The following is a 24154-nucleotide window of genomic DNA, read 5'->3' as shown; positions in this document are numbered from 1 at the left end:
TAGGAAATTCCAAGGATTTGACAGATGTGAGCCAAAAACCAGAGGAAGACCAAATATGTATTTCTTATAATAAATCACAATATCACACATGGTAAGGAGAAATTTGAAGTCTTAGATTCAAACCCTTCTCAGTGAACTGGCCTATTGGATCTACATCTCACCAGAGTGAAAGGAATCACCGTTCTACAAGGCAGAGCCACCCTGGGAATCACTATCCTTGGGCCAGCTAGTGGCCTGAGGTGTGCCTTTCTGGAACATCTCTGGTTTCTCTCAGGCCTTCTGTGTGGGGAGCATAAAAATATTTATGTTCAACTGCTGCAATTTCCCTCAGCCAGAACTTCTTGATATATTGTTCTTTTCTTCTCCCTCCATGGAAATGTCTTTTGTATTTTACTTCCAACTATTTTTTGGAAAAAAAGGAAAAAAAGGAAGAAGGAAAGAACTAAGCAGGGAAAAGAAGAAAGGGGAAAAAAGGAAAATAGAAGATTTTTGGTGTATTTCAGTGATGTATTAAAGGTATAATCATTGTTGCTTTAGAAAAGTAGTTCCTAATACCTTACCAAAATTATCATGCCATCTAGTTCTAGATTTATTTTAAAAACTCTATTGAAAATAAAAGAATTAGATATACTTTTAAAGCAAAATTATTAATTATAATATTTTATTGAAAGAATAAAAGTACAGCAGAGCTCACAAAGCTACAGTTGTTATGCTTTATAAGAACAGAGGTTTACACAGGTTTTATGTATGCACACATTCATGACATTATATCACAACATCAGAGCACCTTTCACTGCCACAGTGTTAGGAAGTGAATAAAACATCCAAATTAATCTTTTAAAAAATTTAAAACGATATAGTATATTTTAGGATTATGTACATGTTTGAAACATTTAGATGCTTTAAAAATGCATTATTTTCATATGTGCACCACAATTGTCTCCAATTCTCAAACTACTATGATACCAAAATTCTGTTTGTCAAATAACAAAACACAAGATCCCACGATCTATATCCAAGCACCAGTTAAAGTCAGCATTTAATTCTTCATCAAACCAGAAACTTCTAACATGTGCAAAGTGAAGTGGGTATTTAAAAGAATCATTGAAATAATTAAGTGCCTCAAATTTTTTCTTGCTTTAATTAACTGATTATATTAGAGAAAAATGGATGGGGGGGAATTGGATATTTTAGATTCACGTTTTTCTAACTGATGGACTCCTAGGCCTCTCAGAAGAAACTTCCCAGGCACTGGGGAAGGCTTGGGTATAAGCAGGTTCATTTTATGTGTAGCATATGTTAGAGTTTTATATATAATTGAGATCATAAAAAGTATTCTCTTGCTTTAAAATAAGTTTGAAAATACTAACATGGAAAACTGCTTCAAAATATATCTCATTTGGTTGTACTAACATAGTTTAAGAAATATTTCCATCAAAACAGATCATCACAATTATGTGATACACACATATAATGTCAATGACATACCTCAACCAGAAGTTTACCTAAGAATTTTGTCTTCATTAATTATATCAGGTGATAAACTTCTAAGCTTTTATGTACATTTGTTAGACTACAAGGACTTTGAAGGGAATAATACAATTTTATCATTAGCTAAATACTATGACCGAAGAACACTATCATATTTTAGACCAACAAGTAAAAATGGAGAGATAATCTAATTATTTTAACACATCTCCTTTCAATCTTATGTACTATGCCAAATAAAAATAAACACTTCTGAAATGAGACACACTTATAATTTTGTTAATTTTAATTCTAATTGTATTTATGATGTAAACTAAATGAAAAATATACTTTAGCAATACTTAGTTAAGAAAAAAAAACACTTCGATAAGCACCTCAGAACTAAAATATCATTAAAAAACATTATTTAGGAAAGTGAATGCCAAGATATATTCTCTCTTTTATCCTCTTAGAAAATTATGTCAATAAAGGCAAGAATTTTCAAATGCTGTCAGATTTAAGAAGTATGCAAGAATTCTAATACTGTGCAACTTCAAATTTTTTTGAAGAAAACACTGGCTTTTTCTTCCAGGCCAAGCAGCCATCAAAAATTTATTTTCATAATCACCAGAGGGCGCCAGTGCCTACAGCATGGTTGATGTAGGTGTGATCTAACCTTCAGGTGGTATTTGGACTTGGATATGGCCAAGCTAAAAAAGGCCTTAAAAAGAAAATTGATAACCTCTAAAGATATGTATTTAAATTCTGTAAAATCTAAATAATGTTGGACTGTCAGACAAAAAAGAGTTCACTGGCCTATTTATGGGTAACAGGATTTTATTAATATATCTGAATCAGGAATTAAATGGATAATACTTTTAACAATGAATAAAAAGAGCATTACTGAAGCTATTAACACTAACAATTCATTTAGCACCATATATTTAGCACCAGAATCGATATTGCTAGTTCACACTTAATAAAAACTTTAACTAAAAAGAAATCTCAAAATTGTAGTAAGGATATGGTGGTTTAACAGATTTTCAGCACCATTAATGAGTGAATTGTTAAACTTCCTAAGGTTTTGATTGACTTCTCATAAGTCAAAATTATATCATGACATAATTTTTAAAAAGTCATTTTGCATGGGTTTAAATATGCCTTTCCCCACACATATAATGATACAAAAAAAAATATATATATATATATAGTCAAATATACTGTTAGACATTGATAAAAATCTAACTTTACTCTCCCTAAACACTTTGGTAGGTAAAAGCTTCCATTTATGTCTAGATTTGCATCCTATGATACTGAGGAACATAAGGAATGATGTTATACAAGGGGGAGAACATATACCACAGGCTGAGCATTACTTTCCTTCCTGGACACATTCAAATGATCTGTTTAGCGTCTATATTCATTTCATAAGCATTTCACAAAACACTTCAACTGGCCTAACTGTGTATTAGATTTGCTTAGGTGAATGTTATAAGTTGATTTAACACATGTGTTAATGAGAAAAATTCATGTTATTTCAATTCAAATAGTCGGAATAAATTGTAGTAGTTGAACTTGCCTTAGTGTTTGGTCAGCTCTGTGCTGAAGTTGCACGGAGCTTCCAAAGGAACATTTCCACAAAGGTTTCAAGGGAACATTATGGCGCCACAGCCAAACGAAGCCAGTAGGGATCCCCTGAAGGACCACAGAAGTCCCAATCCTTAGGCTACTGAACAGAAACAAAAATGATAATAATAAAAACTGTTCCCACCACATTTGAAAAGCAGATTGAAAAGGTGATCTGTCCTCACCAGGGACATTAAGACTGTGCCTACACAAGTCCTCAAATACAATTCTATAAAGAAATCCATCAGAGTAACAGCTAAAATTGTCATTTTTCAGTCTTCTGATGACATGAAAGCCAAAAAAAAAAATCTATATTGTGACAGAAATTTTTTACTTTTTTACTGAATAAAGGGTGATAAAAAATCTATACCATAGAGGATCAGAAGAATACGTAGAATATGTAGGATGTAGAATATGTAGGATGCGACTTCTTTTGAATGAAATCATTTGAAATGAAAACCTCAATATTGACTATTTAAAGCTGCTCTTAAGAAATATCTTCTACCCAGACTCTTTCTGCCCCTGGGAATTACAGCGAGAAATAGCTCTCTTAGCACCACGGTTGAATGCTGTGAAAAATATGACACATGGTGTTGACACCAGCAAATTTTCATTTGCTTTAGCCTGGAAAATGAAACATTTCACATGGCTACTTTATATTACTAACTTTAAAAAGTACAGATAGCATAACAAAAATACCCGTTATATTTTCAGCTGAGTAGTTAAATCATAAATAAATGTCTAGCTCTAGTTGTGATTTGGAAAGGACTGTGGTATGAGTTATACATGCAGAGACCCTAGTCTTCATCTGGTATGTTTGATGATTTATCTGGATTTTTGATGCATTCAGAGCTTTGTATTTAAGACATTTTTTTTTTTGTTTCAATAAAACATGGAAAGGTGGGACTCCTCTACACTGTTCTAGACTTTTTAGTTAATTCTAAAAATATATTCTTAGACACATTCATTAAACACTTACTGTATTATAGCCACTATACAAGAAACTGGGATGAACACAAAGAATCAGACAAAATTTCTGCCAAAGAGAAGCTCATAAGACTTAATTTTATCCCAAATAAGTTTCATAATGTTAATGATGCTTTTCATATTCATTAATTTCTATTAATATGGTAATTTTAGCCTCCTAGGAATCTCTGTGAAATGTGTAGCAAATATCATTATTCTTTTTCAGAACTGAGAAACCAAGCCACACAAGTAGTCCAGCAACAGAACTGGAACTAAGAACAGTCATCTTTGTTTAATAGTACTTTTGCTACTTCCGTAGAACTAATATAGGAAAATGAAGGATGGAAATACTTTCTAGATAAACCAAGTAAACATCCCACTAATTACTTTTTGCTCCAATTGCCCTTAGTTAGATAAAAGTTAGACTGGGGGCCGAGTCTTACAACTACTTCTGTTCTCCGTTTTAGTCTCCAAACATATTTATGTTTAGTAAAGTCTATATATGTGCCCACAAAAGCAGAATATTATGATATGAAAACATTTGGTCACCACATTCAATTTGTAAAAGGAATCAGGCCAATTGTTTGTCATCATGTAAACCTAAACTCCAGATGGTGGATTTTTCCCTCATTGAATGGATTTAATTAACTCATCTTTCAGTGCATCCACCCTAAGAAACTGCAAATGTGTAGAGAATTTTAAACAAGTAGCTTCCTTCTGTTATTTGCACTCTGGAACTAACGCTGTTTGCTTACTCTGTAACTCTATGGAAGCTTTACATAACTTGAATCTCTTTCTCTCCCTGTCTCTCTCACTCACTCACCCCCACCACACACATAAAATTAATATAAGTGTCTTGACCCAGATGTTGACTTTTTCTCTCTAAAGCGGTTTCCTGAATGAGGAAACACCGCATTTCCAAAATCATATGAGTGAAATTTTCATAGTGACTTTGATTGGACTTCCACAATCAAACTTAATGGAGGACTGAAAATTATTCTTCTTCACAGACATAGAAATAAGATTTGGTAAGTAGTCCTTAGCTAACCATCTGAAGAGGGCTACTCTGCAAAGCCATAACTATGGTGTGCGTGCAGGATCTTTAATGTGATGCTCAAAGGCTCATGGTGATTGGATTGATTCTCACCAAATAATGACATAAAGAGACAGAAGTGTCCTGGCATCTCTCCAGTTTTTGTTTTTGTTTTTGTTTTTGTTTTTGTTTTTGTTTTTTTGTTTTTTTTTCTGGCATCCTTTACCCTCTGCTGATGGGCTCAAGATATGCTACACTCTCAGGATAGGCCCTTCTGAAGCTCTCCGCCTATATTTTTTTGTGCAGTAACTGTATTTCTGTGACTTCATACCTTAATTCTCTTGGGCTTTCTCAGAATTTTTTCCGCGTTTTGTTTTCTGTCTTCCAAAGTCACAACTATTTACTCTAATACAGTAATCCCTGGGCAGTTAATTCTTGTCCTGCCTCTTTTAGTTCCAAGCATTGTAGCTACATTTTCATGCTAATCAGAAGCCTCACATATTATACTGGGTGTCTTACCACCTATTCCCCCAACAGGTGAGCATGGTGGCATCTACTTCCTCAAGCTTACATTAAAATCAATTTAAAAAAAAAAAACTGTAAATTTATAGCAAAATCATTAAACTGCATTATTTTCTGAATATTTTTGTGAGCTTCTTGAAGGCAGGAACTGTATCTCGTTATCTTTGCATTTTCAGAACATAACGAGCAGAGTGCCTTGCACACAGTAAGCACTCGACACATGATTAACTGATTCAATAAAAGTGATTAAACAAAAAGCATGATTTGACACTTACATAAGTTGAGCATATCCTTTGGTGAACCCAAATAAGACAAAATATACCTCCAGAATGAAATCTTGGGTGATCAATTAAATTATTATGTCCAGATATCACTGAGTATTATTTGCAATTTATCACTTTGTAGGAATTATAGAAATGGGTACTGAAGATGTCCCACCACCTCATATATATTTCAGAGTAGTGTTTTTAAAAATTTCCCTCAAGTTAACTACTAAATCACGTTATTGTCTGCGTTACATCATCTATTATATGTGTGTGCGTGTATATAAATATACATATATGTATATATGTATCTATATATACACGCACACTACATATAAGTCAAGTATATATTTTATTCCTTACAAACATAACATAATTCCTTTGGAAAGCAAGTTTTGGGATTGGATGCATCAACTATGTCAATACTATATCTACAGTATTTTAATTTGGGCTTAGAGATCAGAAGATAGAAATGGATGTTTTGATTACTTCAAGATGAAGCAAACATACTAGACAAACACAAATTTATACAATGAATAATAAAAGGAAAACAAGATTATTATAAAATATGTATACTATGTGCAAAACTCAATATATATATATGCCTATTCCCAGAAACCATTCTATTTCCTGAAGGAAAAGATAAGCTTATTTAAACCAGTATAGGTAGTTTGATGTTACTCCTGGAAAACAAAGATTGTCAGTACAAGATCCTCCATAACTTGGAGGGCAAGCTGAACATGGTACCCCTACTTTATATGGTGCTTCTCCAATCCAATTGCCCCTAGAAAGAAGAAAAAAAAACATGTAAGTGCTATATTAATGCCCATTTAGAACAATTTGATTGTCCTTAAGCACATGACCACATGTATTGACATGTAATGATCTTTTTTGAGAAGTTTAATCAGTTTAGGAAGGCACTGAAAATTGTATCCATTTCTTATTTATTCAGCAATGTATTATTCTCTAAATCTCACTTTTTAAATCTTTCTCTCTGCAAAAATTAATATTATCTTAATTTACAGACTAGAAGTAAAGCACTACAATGAATAGTGACATAATTAATGTCAAGCAAGGCCTGATGCTTATTCAGTCACCACATCTGTCTCTGTCCTATAACTAACTGCCTTCTAGAGCACATTGGCAGGACATACTCCCATTTTTAAAACTCCCGCTAATGTTAAAGATGATAATATATACATGTACTTAGTATTTTCTGGGAGGCTTAGAAATGATGAGGTGAGCAAGAAGTTGTCATAAGCACAAAACGAATAGATTCGTTTCTAAAGTTGTAAAACATTTTAAGTTCTCAACATTTATAAAATGAGATACAGAAAACTCCATTCTCATGGTAAGAGACTAAGGGCTCAGAGAAGCAATTAAAGGTGATTTCAAAACCTTTTGTCATGTGTAAACTCATAGCTTTCGTTCTTAGTAATACAGTTTGTTTTTTGATAAGGCTAAACAGACTAAATTGTTTTGTGTTAACCATATTTTTATCTGTATTGATAGCCATGATAATAGTAATACATTAAAGCCATCACTCATGACAGTTAAAAATAGCCATAATGCCTTACTGTTCATTTATGAAGAAAGTAATAGATTTATTTTCAGTAGCATGGTACCTAGAGTACTAAGAAATAGCAAGATAGCCAGCAATTTGAAGGAAATTGAATGGTCAGGAGAAAATTTGGTTGCCTGTCAATAGTAAAAATCAGGGTTGAAGATAAGACAACAGTAGGTAAGAGGCTAAAATATGAAACAGGTGGTTCTCATCTTCTTTAAGACCTAAAGAAGACCAAGCAGTGACACTTAAAGTGTACCTACATAAACTATCTACTGAAATCAGTCATTTAAAAATTCAGGCTTTGATCTATAAAATATTTATAGAGGAAAATTTATCTATAAACATAAAAAACATGCTGATTAGCTATTCATATTACAAAATGTCATCAGATTCCAAGAGCGTCCACCTCTGTTTAGTTCTTTCTATACTCTGCCCTCTGGATAAGCTTCCTCGAGTATAATTTGACAATGTCACATGCTTACCCAGAAACACTCAAGAAGCTCGTGCTCTTATGAGTGTAGCTCACCCTTCTATCCTAATCTCTCCTATTTTATATTCATAATCTTATTTCCCTCTGTATCTTTACCCAAAGCTATAAATGTATATGGACCAAGCATATGCTATTTTGATTTCATATCTTTCTCTTTATTATACATACCTTTGGAAATTATATAGCACATATTTTTGGTAACATAAACTTAGAAATATAATTATATTGCATGTAAAAAGTATTACATATTACATTACAAACTTTTATATAAATCACAGATTTTTACCAAATAGAGGATAATTATATTCAATAGTAAATCAGTCAACTAATAAACGTATATTGTTAATCCTTTTATTTTTTGTTTCCTATTCCATCTAATTAAATTCTCCCTCCCTGTCTCCTTCTCTCACTCCAACTCTCTCTCTCTCTCTCTCTTTCCCCCACTCCCCAAAAACAGGCATGAGATAACTTTATATTTGCATCGGAAAATTCACACTCAAATATTAGGAATTTACAACTTTCTTCATTGCCTACGTTTCAAAATAGTGGTTCTTATTTATAACAAATAAAGCATATTAACACAATATATTAATCTCTTGTACCCATAAAACAATCAGATATCTCATCAGTAATACTAGAAAATTCTAAAAACAGAACAAACAATTGAAACACAAGTCTCTTTTACCATATGAGTACTACTTGGCCTATTTATGTCAGGAAGAAGGGTAAAGGATTAATAGGAAAGTATAAAGTGTGAAACTGAAAATATCCAGCAAATGCACAATTTTAATGCTTTTGGTAATGCAGACACATTTTACTTTCCAAACCTTATTATTCTAATAATTGTGAAGGGGGACCATGGGGAAAATCACTATTTTTCTAACTTTGCAAAAACACTGCAACTGGCATACTACCATATAAATGAGTAATGCAGTTATTTGTGAAACGTTTTCTCATTCCCTCCCCATATTGGCAAAGTCAGAGAAAATCTTTGTTTGGAACTTACTTTGGAAGACACCAAGAGTGTCATAAATCCTTTGCACATTTTGGTATTTACTCCAAATGGGAACAGACTCATGTATAAATACTGGAACATTTTATCATCTGAAGAAGTATTGTTATCAAGAAGGCATTTTATCAAATGTTAACAAAGGCTTATTTATTCTCATCTTGTAAAGAATATTTATAAATATGACTATATTTTATAATCCTTGATCAATTTTCACAATACATTTTTATGTATTCCATAAGATAGAACTAATGAAAAAATTTTTAACTTTCAATATTGAAACTTAAATCATGACAAACCTTTCATTTAAAAAGAAGTCATAGCATTTAAATTTTCCCTTCCAGTAATAAATGACTCCTTAGCCACCTATAAAATTAGTAAACCGTAACTTTTAGTTTTATTCTTAAAAGAAAGAAGGAAGAAGGGCTTTCTTTTGCTTTCCCAGTTAAAAAAATAAGCCAACATTCTAGTACTGATAGATGGGAATGTTGCAGTGTTGATAAAGTCCCTATGAGATTCTTTTCTGGTAACTTTTATAGAGCTATCGAAAGCCTGGAAGTACAGTGTTTATTTTACAGTTATCGTCACTAAAAAAAGATGGTGAAGGGAATTTAGTGAATCTCCATACCTCAAATTACTTTGCGTAAAATTTTAGCCCCAAATACCAGTCTTTGTGAAAAATAACTGTTCATCTCAGTATTTTTCAGATATACTGGGGTGAAGGGAGATTTGAGAATTAGAGGCTATTGTACTCAAGCCTTATTCATATTAAAACAATTATCTGACTGGAGCTATTTAACATCATTAAAGGTTCCAGGAAGTAGAATCCAGCCTAGTACTCACTTTGGGGCATAGTTGCACACCAGGTAAACTGCGCGTCGCCATACAGCTCCCCAAACATTCATGTTTTGGCAGGTATGAATTGCACATCCTATCCGATTGGAGGTGGCCCAGACCATCTGCAAAAATAAACCAATACGTCATTACTGAAGTTAAAGCTAAGAAAAGGCATATTCCCCAAAACAGCAAGAACGTTTTTAAAACTATGAATCAAAACTTAACAAGACAATTGAAATAACCTGCGTATAATGTGTGCACATGGGGCCAAAACATCTCATAGGACATCTGGGGTTGCAATCCTGAGGATATGGAAAAGCATAATCTTTCACTTCATCATACCATGGCTTGACCAGCTGGAGAATAGAGCGATATCTAGATATCAAGAAAAACAATGACAACTTAGAATACAGTAGTGGTAATATATAGTGGACTCATGTTAAATTATAAGTTAATTAGTTTTTTTTACTGATTATTCATGCTGAATGAAGAGGAAATCCATGCCTCATAATTACCATCACCACCTAGCAGAATCCTCTATTCCTCCAAGTAGGGCCAAGCATGAAAATACCCGGGACCAAAGCAGGTGAGCCTATACTCACTTAAGAGTATGTCTGGTTGTTTCAAAAAACGAAGTACAAATATTTCAAGAATCTTCATCTTTATCTTGTTTTATCTATATCAAAAATTTCTCCCACCAGAATCATATATATAATTAAAAATTAGATATGCAAATGTAGTTGTGATACTAGAACTTAGTGTGTTTTTTTTCCCTTAAACTTGAATTACTTTCATTGTAATAATAGCACACCTGATTTTTCTCCTCTATATGGAAGAGAATGGGTCTTTGAAATGTTGGATGATGGCATTCCACAGTGGTGGAAAAGTTATCCTCTCATTGGGGACAGCCTTTCTCATAGCTGCACATACTTGCATGTGTATATATATATATATATATATATATATATACATGTAAATATAAATATTTTGTATAACACACACAGGCATACACATACAGATATATGCAATCATGGGAAAGTTGCATAAACACAAAAATGGCTTCTGCCACAGTCAAAACTTTTCTTGAGGATATAGGATATAGCACACATCTAATCCTTTCAAAGACTATGTGAGGTAAGTGAAGAATACAGCCAAGGAATGGTGTTCCAAAGGTGAAATAGGAAACTGGTCTCCTTAGGCCCTTTAAACCAAATAAATAATCCTTGAAGACATCTGGGACAGTCATAGGCCAAGCATCATTGCTTGACACATAATGAGCACTCAATAAATATTTGCTGATATTACTTGAAATTGGTGTCACTACCCCTTGGGATTCATAAGTAATAAACCATGTGGATGAACTGTATCAGTGAAACTGCTTCCTACCTTCCAGTTCGTACCGACAGATTTTGGCCCAAAAATCTCAGTAAGTAAGAAGGTCCATGGTCCCAAATGCAAGTAGCTGCCCAAGCCTCTGCAGATTTTGCAAGATTTTCATCCCAAACCTGTGAAGGGGAAAAAAAAAAAACCTTTCATTTTGCCAGTTTTGCTAGTAACTGACAAAAAGTAAAAGGAAGAAGTGGTACTACTACCTCCTAAAGTCCTTTCAATTCTGGTTCTTTAGACTATTTTAAATAAAAGGAAGCAAACTGAGGCCATTGATATTCAAAACTCTGTAATGCAATATAATCATATAATGGCATCCTCCAAATCCTAAGTACAAACATCAGTTTTAGTAAAGGATAGGTGAACAAAAATACCCTATCTGGTTGTAATTGGGGACACTTCATACTGACTACCGAAATTGTAGTCCACCATAGTCCATTGATGTTCCTAGAGGTCATCTTCACAGCACCAAGGAGCCATGTGATTAATATACCTTAAAAGCTAATATCATCCAATTATTTATTCAAATCAATTTACCAAAATTAATAATGTCTAATATTATACTGTAATTTTTAAGGGTCAAACCATATGATAGTATAATAATTCCCAAGGAGCCTTCATATTTTATATCATTTGAGTCTTTGGTAGTAGAAATAATATAATAATATGAGAAGTAAATTTTAGTTGGTATGAACTGGAAACAAACTATGATAAAAAATAATTTGACTATGCTACATAGGACTGCTATGAAAATATAGCATATGATGGTCCAATGAAATAAATTAAGAAAAAATTTTTCTCAAAAAATGAAGGTGTTTAAATTGATGATGAGGGTGTTATTGATGTATAGCTTATTCTTTGAAAAGAATTGTGGGATCAAATTTAAATAAGCCTTAGATTTAATATACATTTATATTAGTTACCATATAGATTGACATTTTCATCTTTAAAGCTGTATGGGGAAGTTAAGCCAAGCATCTGTGGACCTGCCAATGATAAATCAACTCTAAAATGGTAATACATATCTTTGTGAGAGAGTGTGTGCACACGAGTGGGGAAGGGACAGAGAGGGAGAGAGAGAGTCTTAGCTGGCTCCACATCCAGCAGGGAGCCCAACACGGGGCTCATCTCACCTCGGTTAGATCATGACCTGAGCCGACAATAAAGAGTGAGCCATAGACTCTATGAGGTGGAGTCATAGACTCTATGAGATGGAGCCATAGACTCTCTCTATATGAGATGGAGCCCTGTGTCAGGCTCTGCAATAGCAGCGGGGAGCCTTCTTGGTATTCTCTCTCTCTCTCTCTCTCTCTCTCTCTCTCTCTTTCTCTGTCTCTGCCCCTCCCCCACTCTTGCTTGCTCTCTTGCACACTCTAAAAAATAAATAAACTTAAAAAAAAATAAATAAAGAGTTGGACACTCAGCCAACTTAGCCACTCAGGCATCCCTGAAATGGTAATCTGTTTTATAACAAGTTACAAGGTACAAAAACAGAAAGAGAGAATATCTAGAATTATGTTAAAATAAACTTACAAAGTTTGTATAAAATCAGAATTATTTAGAAAGGATCTGGAGTAGTTCTATGGTGGCAACAGCCACATCTCCTTTGTCCATATAAAGGAAAGATTACTGAAGGAGTTATAGCAAGATACACTTTCCTCAGTTATCCAGACTACATCTGCCAATTTTGAGGATTAAATTAAATGTGGCAAAACATTACACAATGCCATTTAATCAGTCAGTATTCAATGTTACATACAGTATCAAAAATGGAAACCACTCTTTCTATCATGAGATTTTGTACTACTGTTTTCAGTTACTTAGCACAGACATAAATATTATAAATTATTACTTCAAACTTCTCCTTTGTTTTATCTGTAAAAATCTGGGCAAAGTGTATCAACAATACGAAATACATTTATAATGAAAGTCTTAATATTCTAGGACTGAAATGAACTTTTAAAAGCCATTTGTTTGACTGATGATGGATTTATCTAGTATTTATTCTTTTCATGTTTTTTTCAATGAAATATGGATTTATTAAATATGGGTTACAGTTCACTGAAGTACATAATAGCATAATTAATTTACAAAGGAATTCCAGATGGAATAGCACCAAAAAATTATGTCCCCTGATGGGTTCCTAATTAATTGTAATCACTTGGGAAAACAATGCATCTAAATATTATTTACATTTTGAACTACAATGTGCACTCAGATCAATAACTGCTAAAAACACTGAATTATAGTCTTGTCCTAAAATATCAGCCCAGCATGGCACAAATAACACTGACCTGAAAATCAAAAATCTTTTATTCTAACCCCAATTCTACTGCTAAGATTGTCTGTGACTGAAGACATGTCAATTATTCTTTCTCCCGCTTAACTCATTTGTGAAATAACATTGGATGGGGTCATTTCTAGGGTACCTTTCATCTTCCCTTCTCATGATTTAATATACCTAAGTAGCCTCAGCATCAAAGTGGCCTACCGCTTGCTCAATTCTAGCCTGTTCTGTTCCACAGAAAGAATAAAACTAGATTCCTTTCAAAATAATCAAAAATATTTAAGGCTGTTACAAATTTAAAAATAATTTAGCATATATAACTCTATCTTTATGCTCATTAATATACTTTAAAACTTAAAATTGTGTATGTCAAAAAGATAAACCAAAAAGTCATGCCTGAAAAATATCTTACATGAACATACTTTGTTAACCATGATAAAGGACTTTGATAAGAAGACAATGTATTTAGCATTACTGATGTCTACATTTTTATGCATGACTTTCTATGTACAAATATTACAATGAAAATTCTGGAGAAGATAGTTAATGGAGGAGGGATAGTCACTTTCTTTCTCTCTGTGTGTTTACTTTTAAGGAACTGATGGGAGGGATTTCTGCCTGTCTCTATATTCCTGAAGGAAGATGCTAGAGGGCATGTTGGGCATGGGCTAGGTCCCCCACAGAAAGCCGGTCATTTTGACTTCCTGTGGGAGACATGGTCCACCGTCCCTTTGATACCTACTGCAAGGGAAGTCAAAGGTGCTATATACTCTTTCTTGCCTCTTTGTCCTCAGGCAAGACTCACAGCCATCCCATAGAGAAGGGGAAGATCCAGCTTGAGTAGGGAGCTCTGAAATTTAGGAATTACATCAGTCACATCTATAGGAAAGTTAAGATCTGCATTTGCCATCAGTCTTTCTCCATTGGTTACAACTTCCAGGAGAAAATGGGTATATTATTTATCCCCTTAATATCCAGTAGTATTTAAATTTGTTAATATGATGAGAGGTCTAGGAGGTTTTAAAATAGCAAGCAATGATAACTTTACTTAATAACAATAGGAAATTTCAACAAAAAGTTGGGGGCTATAGGGAGTGGTCCAATATGATCTATTTTTTCCTATCCAGAAGCTCTAAATTGCAATGAATGTGCAATGTGCAATGTGGCCAGTGTAACCATGTGAAAGAAACAAAAGTTCAGGAAATGAACATGTAAATTACTTAAGCATTTAACTTAACATAGCTTTCTGGATGCTTGATGGACAATCTATCTTCTGACTTTTTCTGAGTATGTGTAGCATTTATTTGAAATAATTTTAATATTATATCCTACAAATACAGCAACAGAAAAGGGCACACATGTGCACTTACTTAACACCCTATGGAATGCCTAGTAAATATGCAGCATACTACTTGTTACCTTTATGGAAAAGCTAAATATCTGATACTTAGCTCTTATTCAATAAGCTTGAACATTCTGTATTTCTAGTTTTTGTCCTTCTTAAATAGGTAAGATGCAGTCACAGAAAATTTAGCTGTAAACACGTACAATTTGATCTTGCCTCCTAAAGGTGAGGCAAAAATTAGGCCTATTATGCATGGACACCCAAAAACATTTACAAGACCCAGTAGAGCTTAGATATTGACTCAATTAGATAGTTGACAAAATAAAGATTGCTTAAAACACACATATGCTTGTAGGTATGCCCCAGTGCCCCAAATAGTATTCTTCCATTTCTTGTTGTTAGAGCCATTTAGTTGGCCAGCTTATAAATGGATTGATTTACTTTGTACTAAAATGTTCACCATGAGGTACTCTACTTGTAAATATTAGCATCCTGTCTGTGGAAATCGTAGTTGGACTAAGCTATGAGAGATATCCAAAATTCAACCTGATGTCATTTAAATATCTAGAAGAGTTGTAGCTCCAAGAAATAGAAGGGGTATGAAAAGAATGCAGATTCTCATCAAGTTCGGTGGTCTTTAGAGCCTGAGCTGAAGAAATACAAAATCAAATCAAAGAATGTTGCAGTGTGGGAGAAGTTTGCTGACTTTCATAAGCAGACAGAATTGAAGAGTGATGTGGTCCAGTCCAAGGATGAGGTTGTTTTACCAGCTATTTCTGTAAGTTTTGGTATCCACAGCACAGTGACAGCCAGAATCAGGAAGCACACTGACATCTGAAACACCCATCTTAAATCCCAGTCAATAGCTTGGACAACAAGAAATGTCCGAATGGAAGGCAACCCTAGAAATTACTTGGGAATACATCCCCAACATTGTTTGGGATGACATAGTGCTTTTTTTTGATGGGTAATATCTTTTAATTCCACACATAAGATTTAAATATAGAAGTGTTTGAAAGAATCAAATTAAAGTGTTAGAAAAGAATTTCTGACTAAGGAACCTATGTGAACTTAATATTATTAGTGGTGGTGAAGAAAATGTGCTCATTAAAACAAGAGGTTAGCTTTGTAATTGCAACATTAAATATACAAATGAGTAATTACTTACTTTTGTGATTTTGAGTTGGAAATTATAAAAAAACTTGTTAAATTTTTAAAGGAGTATTGCAAAATATAGAGCTGAAGAGTCACTTTATTTTAGACTTTGAAGACACTTCAGTATATGAAAATTATTTTCAATAAAATAACTGAAATACTTTTAAAAGTCAAATATATTAAATGTGTAAGTGCAGTTTAGGAAATTTAGTTAATTAAATCTGTTGGTAATAAACATTAAACAAATGTTGTAAAAATGCTAGATTTATGAATAGAACAAAAGATTTATAAATTGCAGCTAAATTAAGGAGGAACCAGGAATATTAATTTTGAAAATAAAAGTGACCTCTTGAAAAATCTATCCTGCTTATGGAAACCATCTTCAAAGACATAAAATGCTAAAAATAAAAATATCACACTTTGAGTTTTTAGAGATACATTTCTAAGTTGGCTATTGTCATGGATGCTGTGATAACAATGCCATTGGAGACAGTTTGACATGTCCCTTGGACATGTATTTTTTAGAGCATTGTGTGGCCATTTCTTGTATATTCTGATACAAAGTAAAGTCCATTTAGATAGACAAGTGTTGAGGTTTCAAAAAGATAAGTTAGCTAGGACTGTTTGGTCTTCTCCTGAGTTAGTCAAATTGGAAAAGGAGTACTGACTTACAAAAGTGAGAAAGAACCATTAAAAAGACATTAAGTGATGACAAAATTATTTCCTCCAAGGGCAGCCAAAAGCTTTTAAAACACTTCATGGGCTTTTGAAATTGGTGGGTTTATCTCTATTAGGTAGAAATGCCTAGTGAAATAGCCAGTTAAGGAAACCGAGAGCTGAACACATAAGGGCCAGGGTTAAACCAGACAGGAGGGTAGGAATTTGTTTTGGTAAGGCTGGAGAAGGATGGGATGTTTGGGGAGGGGTAGGGCACAGGAAGAGAAAAGGCTTTCCTATGGGAAATTTTTGGCATTAGACTAATGAAATAATACAAAACTGATTCTACTTTATAGGAGAAATAGATAGTTAAAGGAACATGATAAAAAAAAATCCCCTCAAGCCTCAAAAATAACTACAAAATATGGGAACACATTATATCACAAAATATCAAAGTGAGGTCCTAAGCATTTTTTCAATGCTTAAGAGAAGATAATGAAGATTTCCCTCAGGTGAGGTGAGTGCTACCTTTCATGTAGGTGGGAAAGGAAAATTTATATAAGATGATGATGTAAAGTGCACTGGTTTTTAATGGGAATCATTGCCAATGACATACATTTCTTAACAACAAACAAAAAGGCCTCTTTTGACCCCTTTTCATCTTCCAATTACTGCATCATTCTCTCCTTCCTTTTACAGTGAAATTCCCTGTCTTAACTGAGAATTACCAATTTTTCTCCCACCCTTCTCTCTTGAGTTCACACAGGCAGACTCCCCACCCCACCTCCACACCACCCTGCTCTTATCAATGTCATTAGTGGTCATTTCCTGCTCACCATCTTACTTTCTTTATTCGTAGCTTTTGACATAACTGACACCTGCTGTTCCTGGACACACCTCCATCTCTTGGTTTCATGACCCCACACTTGCCTCTGTTGCTGCTGCTTCATATGTTTGCTGATTCTTCCTCATCTCTCCAACCTCTACTTACGGGAGGGTTCTTAGGACTCAGGCCTCGTCCATTTCTTTTCTTTTTTCTCCCCCTCCTTTGTTTCATCTATATTCATCATTTAGGTAATCTCATCTAGTCTCACAAATTGAAATACCATTTTTATGCTGGCGGTATTGTTCCAAATTTTATCTTTAGATTATCAGTTGAATTCCAAACTAACAATCCATCTACCCACTTTAAGCCTTCTATTTAGCATATCCCAAACTGAGCTCCAGATATTCACAACCCTACCCCACTCCCTACCCCTAACCAGCTACTCCTGTAGTATTCCTTCTACTAGTGAAAGGCATTGCCCATCTTCTAGTTCAGGGGTCACCAGATCTGTCCCAGAGCCTGTTGATATATTGTCTATGGCTGTTGCTGTGCTACAAAAGTAGAGCTGAGCAGTTGCAACATATGCCATATTTACTATTCGTTCCTTCACAGAAGAAATTTACCGACTGCTCTTGTAGTTGCTCAGGCCAAAAAATCTAAGTAGTCATCTCTACTCTTCCTTTGCTTCCTTATCTTATCTGCTCCTCCCCAAATCTTGTTGACCCTACCTTCAAAATACTGCATATTCAGAATATAACCACTGATCACCACCACTATTGCTACCACCTCAGTCAAAGCCACTACCATATGTTATCTAGGTTATTGCAAGAGACTCCTAACTGAGGCAGGGCTTCACAGGTACGAAGCCTTAATATATGCATTAATGAGGGTATGGATAAAAGATACGTATTCAGATTTGAGTAAGAGTACTTAAATATGATTGGTGGTTAGGAAAGAAAGTTTCAGTGCTTTAAATCTATGCATGGCTAAATCTGCACTGTGAAACTGTACTTGACTCAAGTGCTTTGAAGACATTAGAGCTCTGTATAAATATAGTCACTCTCAAATGACTGTGTTGGGGGGATGGGCTAATAAGGAAAATGAATAAAGTAGTGTTGGGAGGAGATGGGAAAGTACTGTTGCTGCTGGACCTCTGGATAGTTACATGGGGGAAAAAGAGAGAGAGAAAGACTTAGAAATGAGCAAATTTATCCCATCCAAAGAGGCTACTCCTCTCTAACCAATTGCTGACAAGTATGAAGTGGGCTCAATATCTCTAGAATTTTTCACTCCGCAGGATAATCTAGAAATCCTGATGTATATGTGAAATGTATCAACTTTAAAATTTGGCAAATAATTTTTTAAATGTAAAGTTATATACAGTTCAATATCATGCAGAGAAATATGCTCACTAATTAGAATGGTTGTTGAGACTACAGCTTATGAACTCTGAGTAAGGTATAATTATGTTTACATAGATGTGGCATCTTCCCTCCTAATATCCGTGGACACTGGCAGGGAAGAGTGACCCAGGAGCCACCTTTGCCCCAAAACTCCTACAACAGACTTACCACACAAGGACTGCTATTTTATCCTCAACAATGAAAAATGCAAGAAATACAAATTTCTAGATTAACCAATAAGATCCTAGGTAATGCATTCATCTAGGCAGCCAATAAATTAATATTCACTGGGAGGCACTAGGTATCGTGGGTTCAGCAGTCAGCAGGCCTGACATGGACTCTATCTTAAAGTTTAGGGAAGAGACAGGTAACAAAAACACTACCAAATAAATAAATGAATAATTGCAAATTGTAATGCATCACATAAATACATTATTAGGTAATACACTATACATATATGTAATGTATATAATGCATCATATTAAAATGCTCCAAAAGAATCATGTGCTACTTAAAAGTTTGCTTCTTTTAAAGTTTCCTTAGCCAATCAACCATATTCTCAAGTGAACCTTGTTTCATGTTCTAGACCCACAGTGTCCACATGATGTTTGGTTTTGAAAGCAGGTGGTGAATACTTTCAAGTGAAATTTTGCAATAATATAGAATTATACTTAGGATAATTCTTCCTTTTGCTTAGCCTATTAATCCTTTCAATATATAGTTTCTTGACAAATAAGTGGATATTTGAGCGACGTAATATTTTCTTCAGCTCACTTTTGTGTCCTAAACCATGATTTAAGAAATTTATCACCTGGGAAATTACTCCAGGATCTCCTGGGGAACTTTTGAGAAGATAGATGCCTAGCCCAATCCCAGACCTATCACATCAAAATGTTAAGACCGGGGAGCTTGAATGTGTGCTTGCAAAAATAGTTCTGTTCTCTTCTGGTTAGAAATAATTGTGTAAAGCTTTATCTGGTGGAGAGTCATTTTGACTGCAGAGAACTCTGGGCCTCCCCTCACCTCTCCCATCCCTACTCACCTCCTTGTCCTGCCATACCACATGGGACTTTTCAGTAAGAAAGGGATATTTCTAATGGTTAACATCTGTTAATTGTCACATATAAGCATTTACATCAGTATCCTTCCTCTCAACTCTGCTCTATTACTGATTGAAGTTTAAATAAAATTAAAAATAGCATTTTATCAGAAAAATGTCTCACTGTCACAGACACTGGGTGGTAAACTCTATGAGGATGTTTGTTCTCTGTGTTCACAGAAAACAGAACTATTGGTGAGAGAGGTAGAGATATGGTCGTGTATGTTGCTATACAAATAAGCCAACATTATTCACTCTGAGACTGACAATTTCAGTAGAAAGGAACATGTATTCTATGGCTACACGGATATGAATAACAGAGATAACAGAGGTATTTACAGTGCTTATTTAGAAATCATGGAAACTTTAAATGTCTTTATTAACTAAGATATCACAAATAACATATGGGAAAAACATATACAGAACTTTCTGAAAATCCAAAATCTTGAAAAAAAAGATAAAAATTTTAAAAATAAGGCAAACACTTTGCATTATAATGACACTGAATCTGTATTTAAAATATACATCCAACCTACATGCAATTTATGAGAATACGAGAATATTACACTAATCAGAGGAGAAGGTGTCCACTGATTCTGCCAACCTAACTTTAGGATGCATCCACAGAAGTAGAATAAATGGAGAGTGATTTGTCATTGGTACTCTGCACTTGACAGGTCCCATGAATTCTAGGCATCTAATTATCAGAAGAGCATGCACATACAGGAACTCCTTGCTCAGAGCCACATTGCTTCCATTTCCTGAGACTTTAATGGGCACCATTCATCTGTGTATGTGTGGTAAAAAGTGTGTGGGGAGTACACTGATTTTCCATTTATTTAATAATACAGTATTGTACCTTTTCCAGTATTTTCAGAAAGCAAGTGTCTTTGTACAACCTTCTTGATAAGCTATGTTGGAATACTGTGCATACAAGAGGTACTTAATACAAGGGCTGAAGGCTAAGAAAGAGCTGAGTGATTTAAGATCAAGAGTCCCAGACATAAATGTTCATGGCTCTCAAAGACTTGAGGCACTATCATAATACAGAGTTTTCCTATATGGTTGCCAAGGGGAGAGAAAGAATACCGGGAGTAAGATTTGATTCCACATGAAGAAATACTTTCTAATATTCAGTGAGGTCCTCAAATAAAATGCATGTAGGGAAATTCCCCAGCCAATGGTCTCAACAGTGGGAGAGGAACACATGAAAAGGAGTGTGTATCATATGGTCTTTCAAAGCAGGGGCTTTGTTGTCATCTAAAACGGTGTTCACACCATTTTGTTTTACCTGCTTTGGGACCTGGGGGAATTTACTCACTGCTCTCCAAGTTCCAAGTCCTGTTTCTAAATGAGAAAAATTGTCCTCATCTCTCAAGACTTTTCTAAGGGTTAGACAGGATTGTGACTGAAGAGTATTGAGCACAGCCCTAGGAGGACAAGGGTGTGCTTAATGGTAAACATTATTATCATTGGAGGCTCAGGCCCTGGAATGGTTGTGATCTCAAGTTAACCAGAAAGCCACCTAAAACCAGAAGCAGCATGAAGTGCACTTTTGATCATGTTATCTGGCAGCCTAAAGTTTAAGAGACCAAGCTTTAATCTCAACAAAGCAGGCAATCAGATAAAGTGAAAACAGATAGACCCTTAAGCAACTAAATAATCAGAAACAAAATTGTATGTAGATAATGAGTTTGCTTCCAGGGGAAATAACATCAGGCAGTGAAAGATAAAACTTAGAGAACATTTTAGATGTCTTAAAACTTATTAATGCCCCTGTGTAAATCCCTCTCTTACATATGTTCAATCTTTAAGTTTTAACATCATTTTTGGTGGATTCTGGCAAGAATTCTCCTTCCCAGGGAAATGTAATACCCATCACCTACCATTTAATACTGGAATTGTGAGCCAGGAAGACATTTTCATGTATGGTTAAGTTTTTTCACCAGCTCAGTGTTACAATAATCTAAAAACTGATTTCTTGATTGTTAAACTATCCTGTGATACACATGCAAATCCCAAATCTTGCCATTGCCCACATCGTTAGAAGAATTCAAATGCCTTTCCGCCTACCCACTGCCTGCTGAAAACATGATCTCTCTGGAATGCAGAGATCAACTTGGTAGAATGTTCATATTTAATGAAATTATGAAACGTGAATTTGATGCACTTTTTAGGAGAAAAAATATTGTGTCCTTAAGCAACATTTCTCAACTGTTTCAGTTTGGAGTATGTGGTGTGAAATTTTAAGAGTCATGAAAAGTTTAGTCTAAAACCCCAACTTGTTGGGCATTGTTCCATATTGATGTCAAAAAAAAAAAAATGCTTGGTACCTGATTTTAGACACTATGGGTAACACAGACTGGAAACATTCAATTCCCATTGATGTGCTTTATGCCAAACATTTTCTTTCCTTGACCACTTTAAGCTGTTAATCTTGATTTTTTCCTACCCTCTTCCTACAACATTCTTTAGAAATTCTCATTGGCAATTAAATATCCCAAGTTCATAACTATTTAATGGCCACTGGCTATTACATGCCTTTTAGATATGCTAAGTTCAGGACATCAGACCAGTCAGACTAGTTAACTTCTATTTTCCTGAAGTCCTCTGATTAGTTTCCAAAAATATCTTATCCTGAATGTGTCAAAATGACTAGATGGACTTGGTGCTACCCAGGCCCCTGAAATGGATTTAGATTTGTGTTGATTTAAGCCTCAGTACTTGTTTAAAAAAAAAAAAAAAAAGGTACATGAAACCTTCTTGCAAAAATTCTTGAGTAGATTCCCAGACATAAAATCATCCATCCACGCTGTCTCCATGACAGTATCCTACCCCTATTATGCAAAGTAGTCCATGTTGATTACCAAAGCATATTCCTATCCAAACATTTTTATAGGAAGAATGTTCCCTCCCATATACTAGCTACCTTTTTCAATCATTATAGATGCATACCTTGGAAAATAAATCTGCAGCCACTTCATAACTACCTGAAATCTGATTTTGATTTTGAGTTCTCCAAAATCCAGAGAAACCCTGTTGTCCTGGTAAAAAACAGAGGTAACCCTCTTCACTGCTTCATCATATACATCTTCAATCTCTCCCATAATGTAAATAACTTACTTCTATTGATTTGATCTCTAAATTCACTTTGTCATATCCCTATGGGCTTAAATGTCAGTGTTCAGTTATCTCTTATCCAGACTATTAGAACAGCCTCTGGACTATGCACCCTGCCTTTACTTCTGCCTTTTCTTTTTTTTTTTTTTTTAATTTTTTTTAACGTTTATTTATTTTTGAGACAGAGAGAGAGAGACAGAGCATGAACGGGGGAGGGGCAGAGAGAGAAGGAGACACAATCAGAAGCAGGCTCCAGGCTCTGAGCCATCAGCCCAGAGCCCCACGCGGGGCTCGAACTCAGGGACCGCGAGATCGTTACCTGAGCTGAAGTCGGACGCTTAACCGACTGAGCCACCCAGGCGCCCCACTTCTGCCTTTTCTAATCCCTTCCTCACCTTGTAGCCAGAAAGACCTTTATGAAATGCAAATTAAGTATATAACTTCCCTGACTAAAACCTTCAATAACTTCCCTTGATTTTAAAATAAAACTAAACAAGTTTTTGCATGCCTTTTCCAGCCTTATCAAACACCACTTTTTCTTTTATACACTATATCCAAGCAACATTGAATATTTATCCTTGCCTTCGGTGTACCATTTACCTTCTTAGAGCACCTTACCACACCTACCACACCTTCTTTGCCTCTATACCTCGAGTCCAAGTCAGGGCAAAATATGTCTCATGTAATCCCAAAGCACCCTGTATTTTTTCTACTTCAATACTCAAGTCGCTACTTTTCCACTCACTTGTCTGCTCACAGCTCTTCCTATAAAAGAGTGTCTCTTTGCTCCCCATTGAATCTCCTAGCACAGTGCCAGCACATGAGTAAATAAATACTGTGGAATGAGTGATTGAATAATGAATGACTCTTGCCCATCAGATCACCATAGCCATGCATTCTTTACATTGGGTGCCCAGAAAATGTTAAAAGTTGTTCATGAAGTGTGTTAACATTTACATTTGCACTTTAGAGGCTGTATTTAAAATGGTTGCAAAGAAAATGTTCTTAACCTTCAGCTGACTCCATACATGAATAGCTGAACATTCATATATAAGTAACACGAAGTAAGTAATATTAAGCAACATGCACCTTGGAA

General features: G+C 34.8%; 1 protein-coding gene across 2 annotated transcripts in view; it reads right to left on the bottom strand.

Annotated features, from left to right (window-relative positions):
• Positions 1-1858: 1858 nt before the first annotated feature.
• The window catches only part of PI15 (peptidase inhibitor 15), a 29330-nt gene continuing 7034 nt past the window's right edge, over positions 1859-24154 (bottom strand). For both annotated transcript variants that reach the window (XM_042973487.1, XM_015536752.2), the window contains exons 3-6: positions 11167-11285; positions 10023-10155; positions 9787-9902; positions 1859-6661 (exon numbers count right to left, since the gene is read on the bottom strand). In XM_042973487.1, the coding sequence (XP_042829421.1) occupies positions 6526-6661; positions 9787-9902; positions 10023-10155; positions 11167-11285 (504 nt within the window). In that variant the 3' untranslated portion in view covers positions 1859-6525. The remainder of the gene's footprint in view (positions 6662-9786; positions 9903-10022; positions 10156-11166; positions 11286-24154) is intronic.

The sequence above is a fragment of the Panthera tigris genome, chromosome F2, assembly GCF_018350195.1.
Source record: "Panthera tigris isolate Pti1 chromosome F2, P.tigris_Pti1_mat1.1, whole genome shotgun sequence".
Taxonomy (NCBI): domain Eukaryota; kingdom Metazoa; phylum Chordata; class Mammalia; order Carnivora; family Felidae; genus Panthera; species Panthera tigris.
This window is presented reverse-complemented; position numbering and strand designations above follow the sequence as displayed.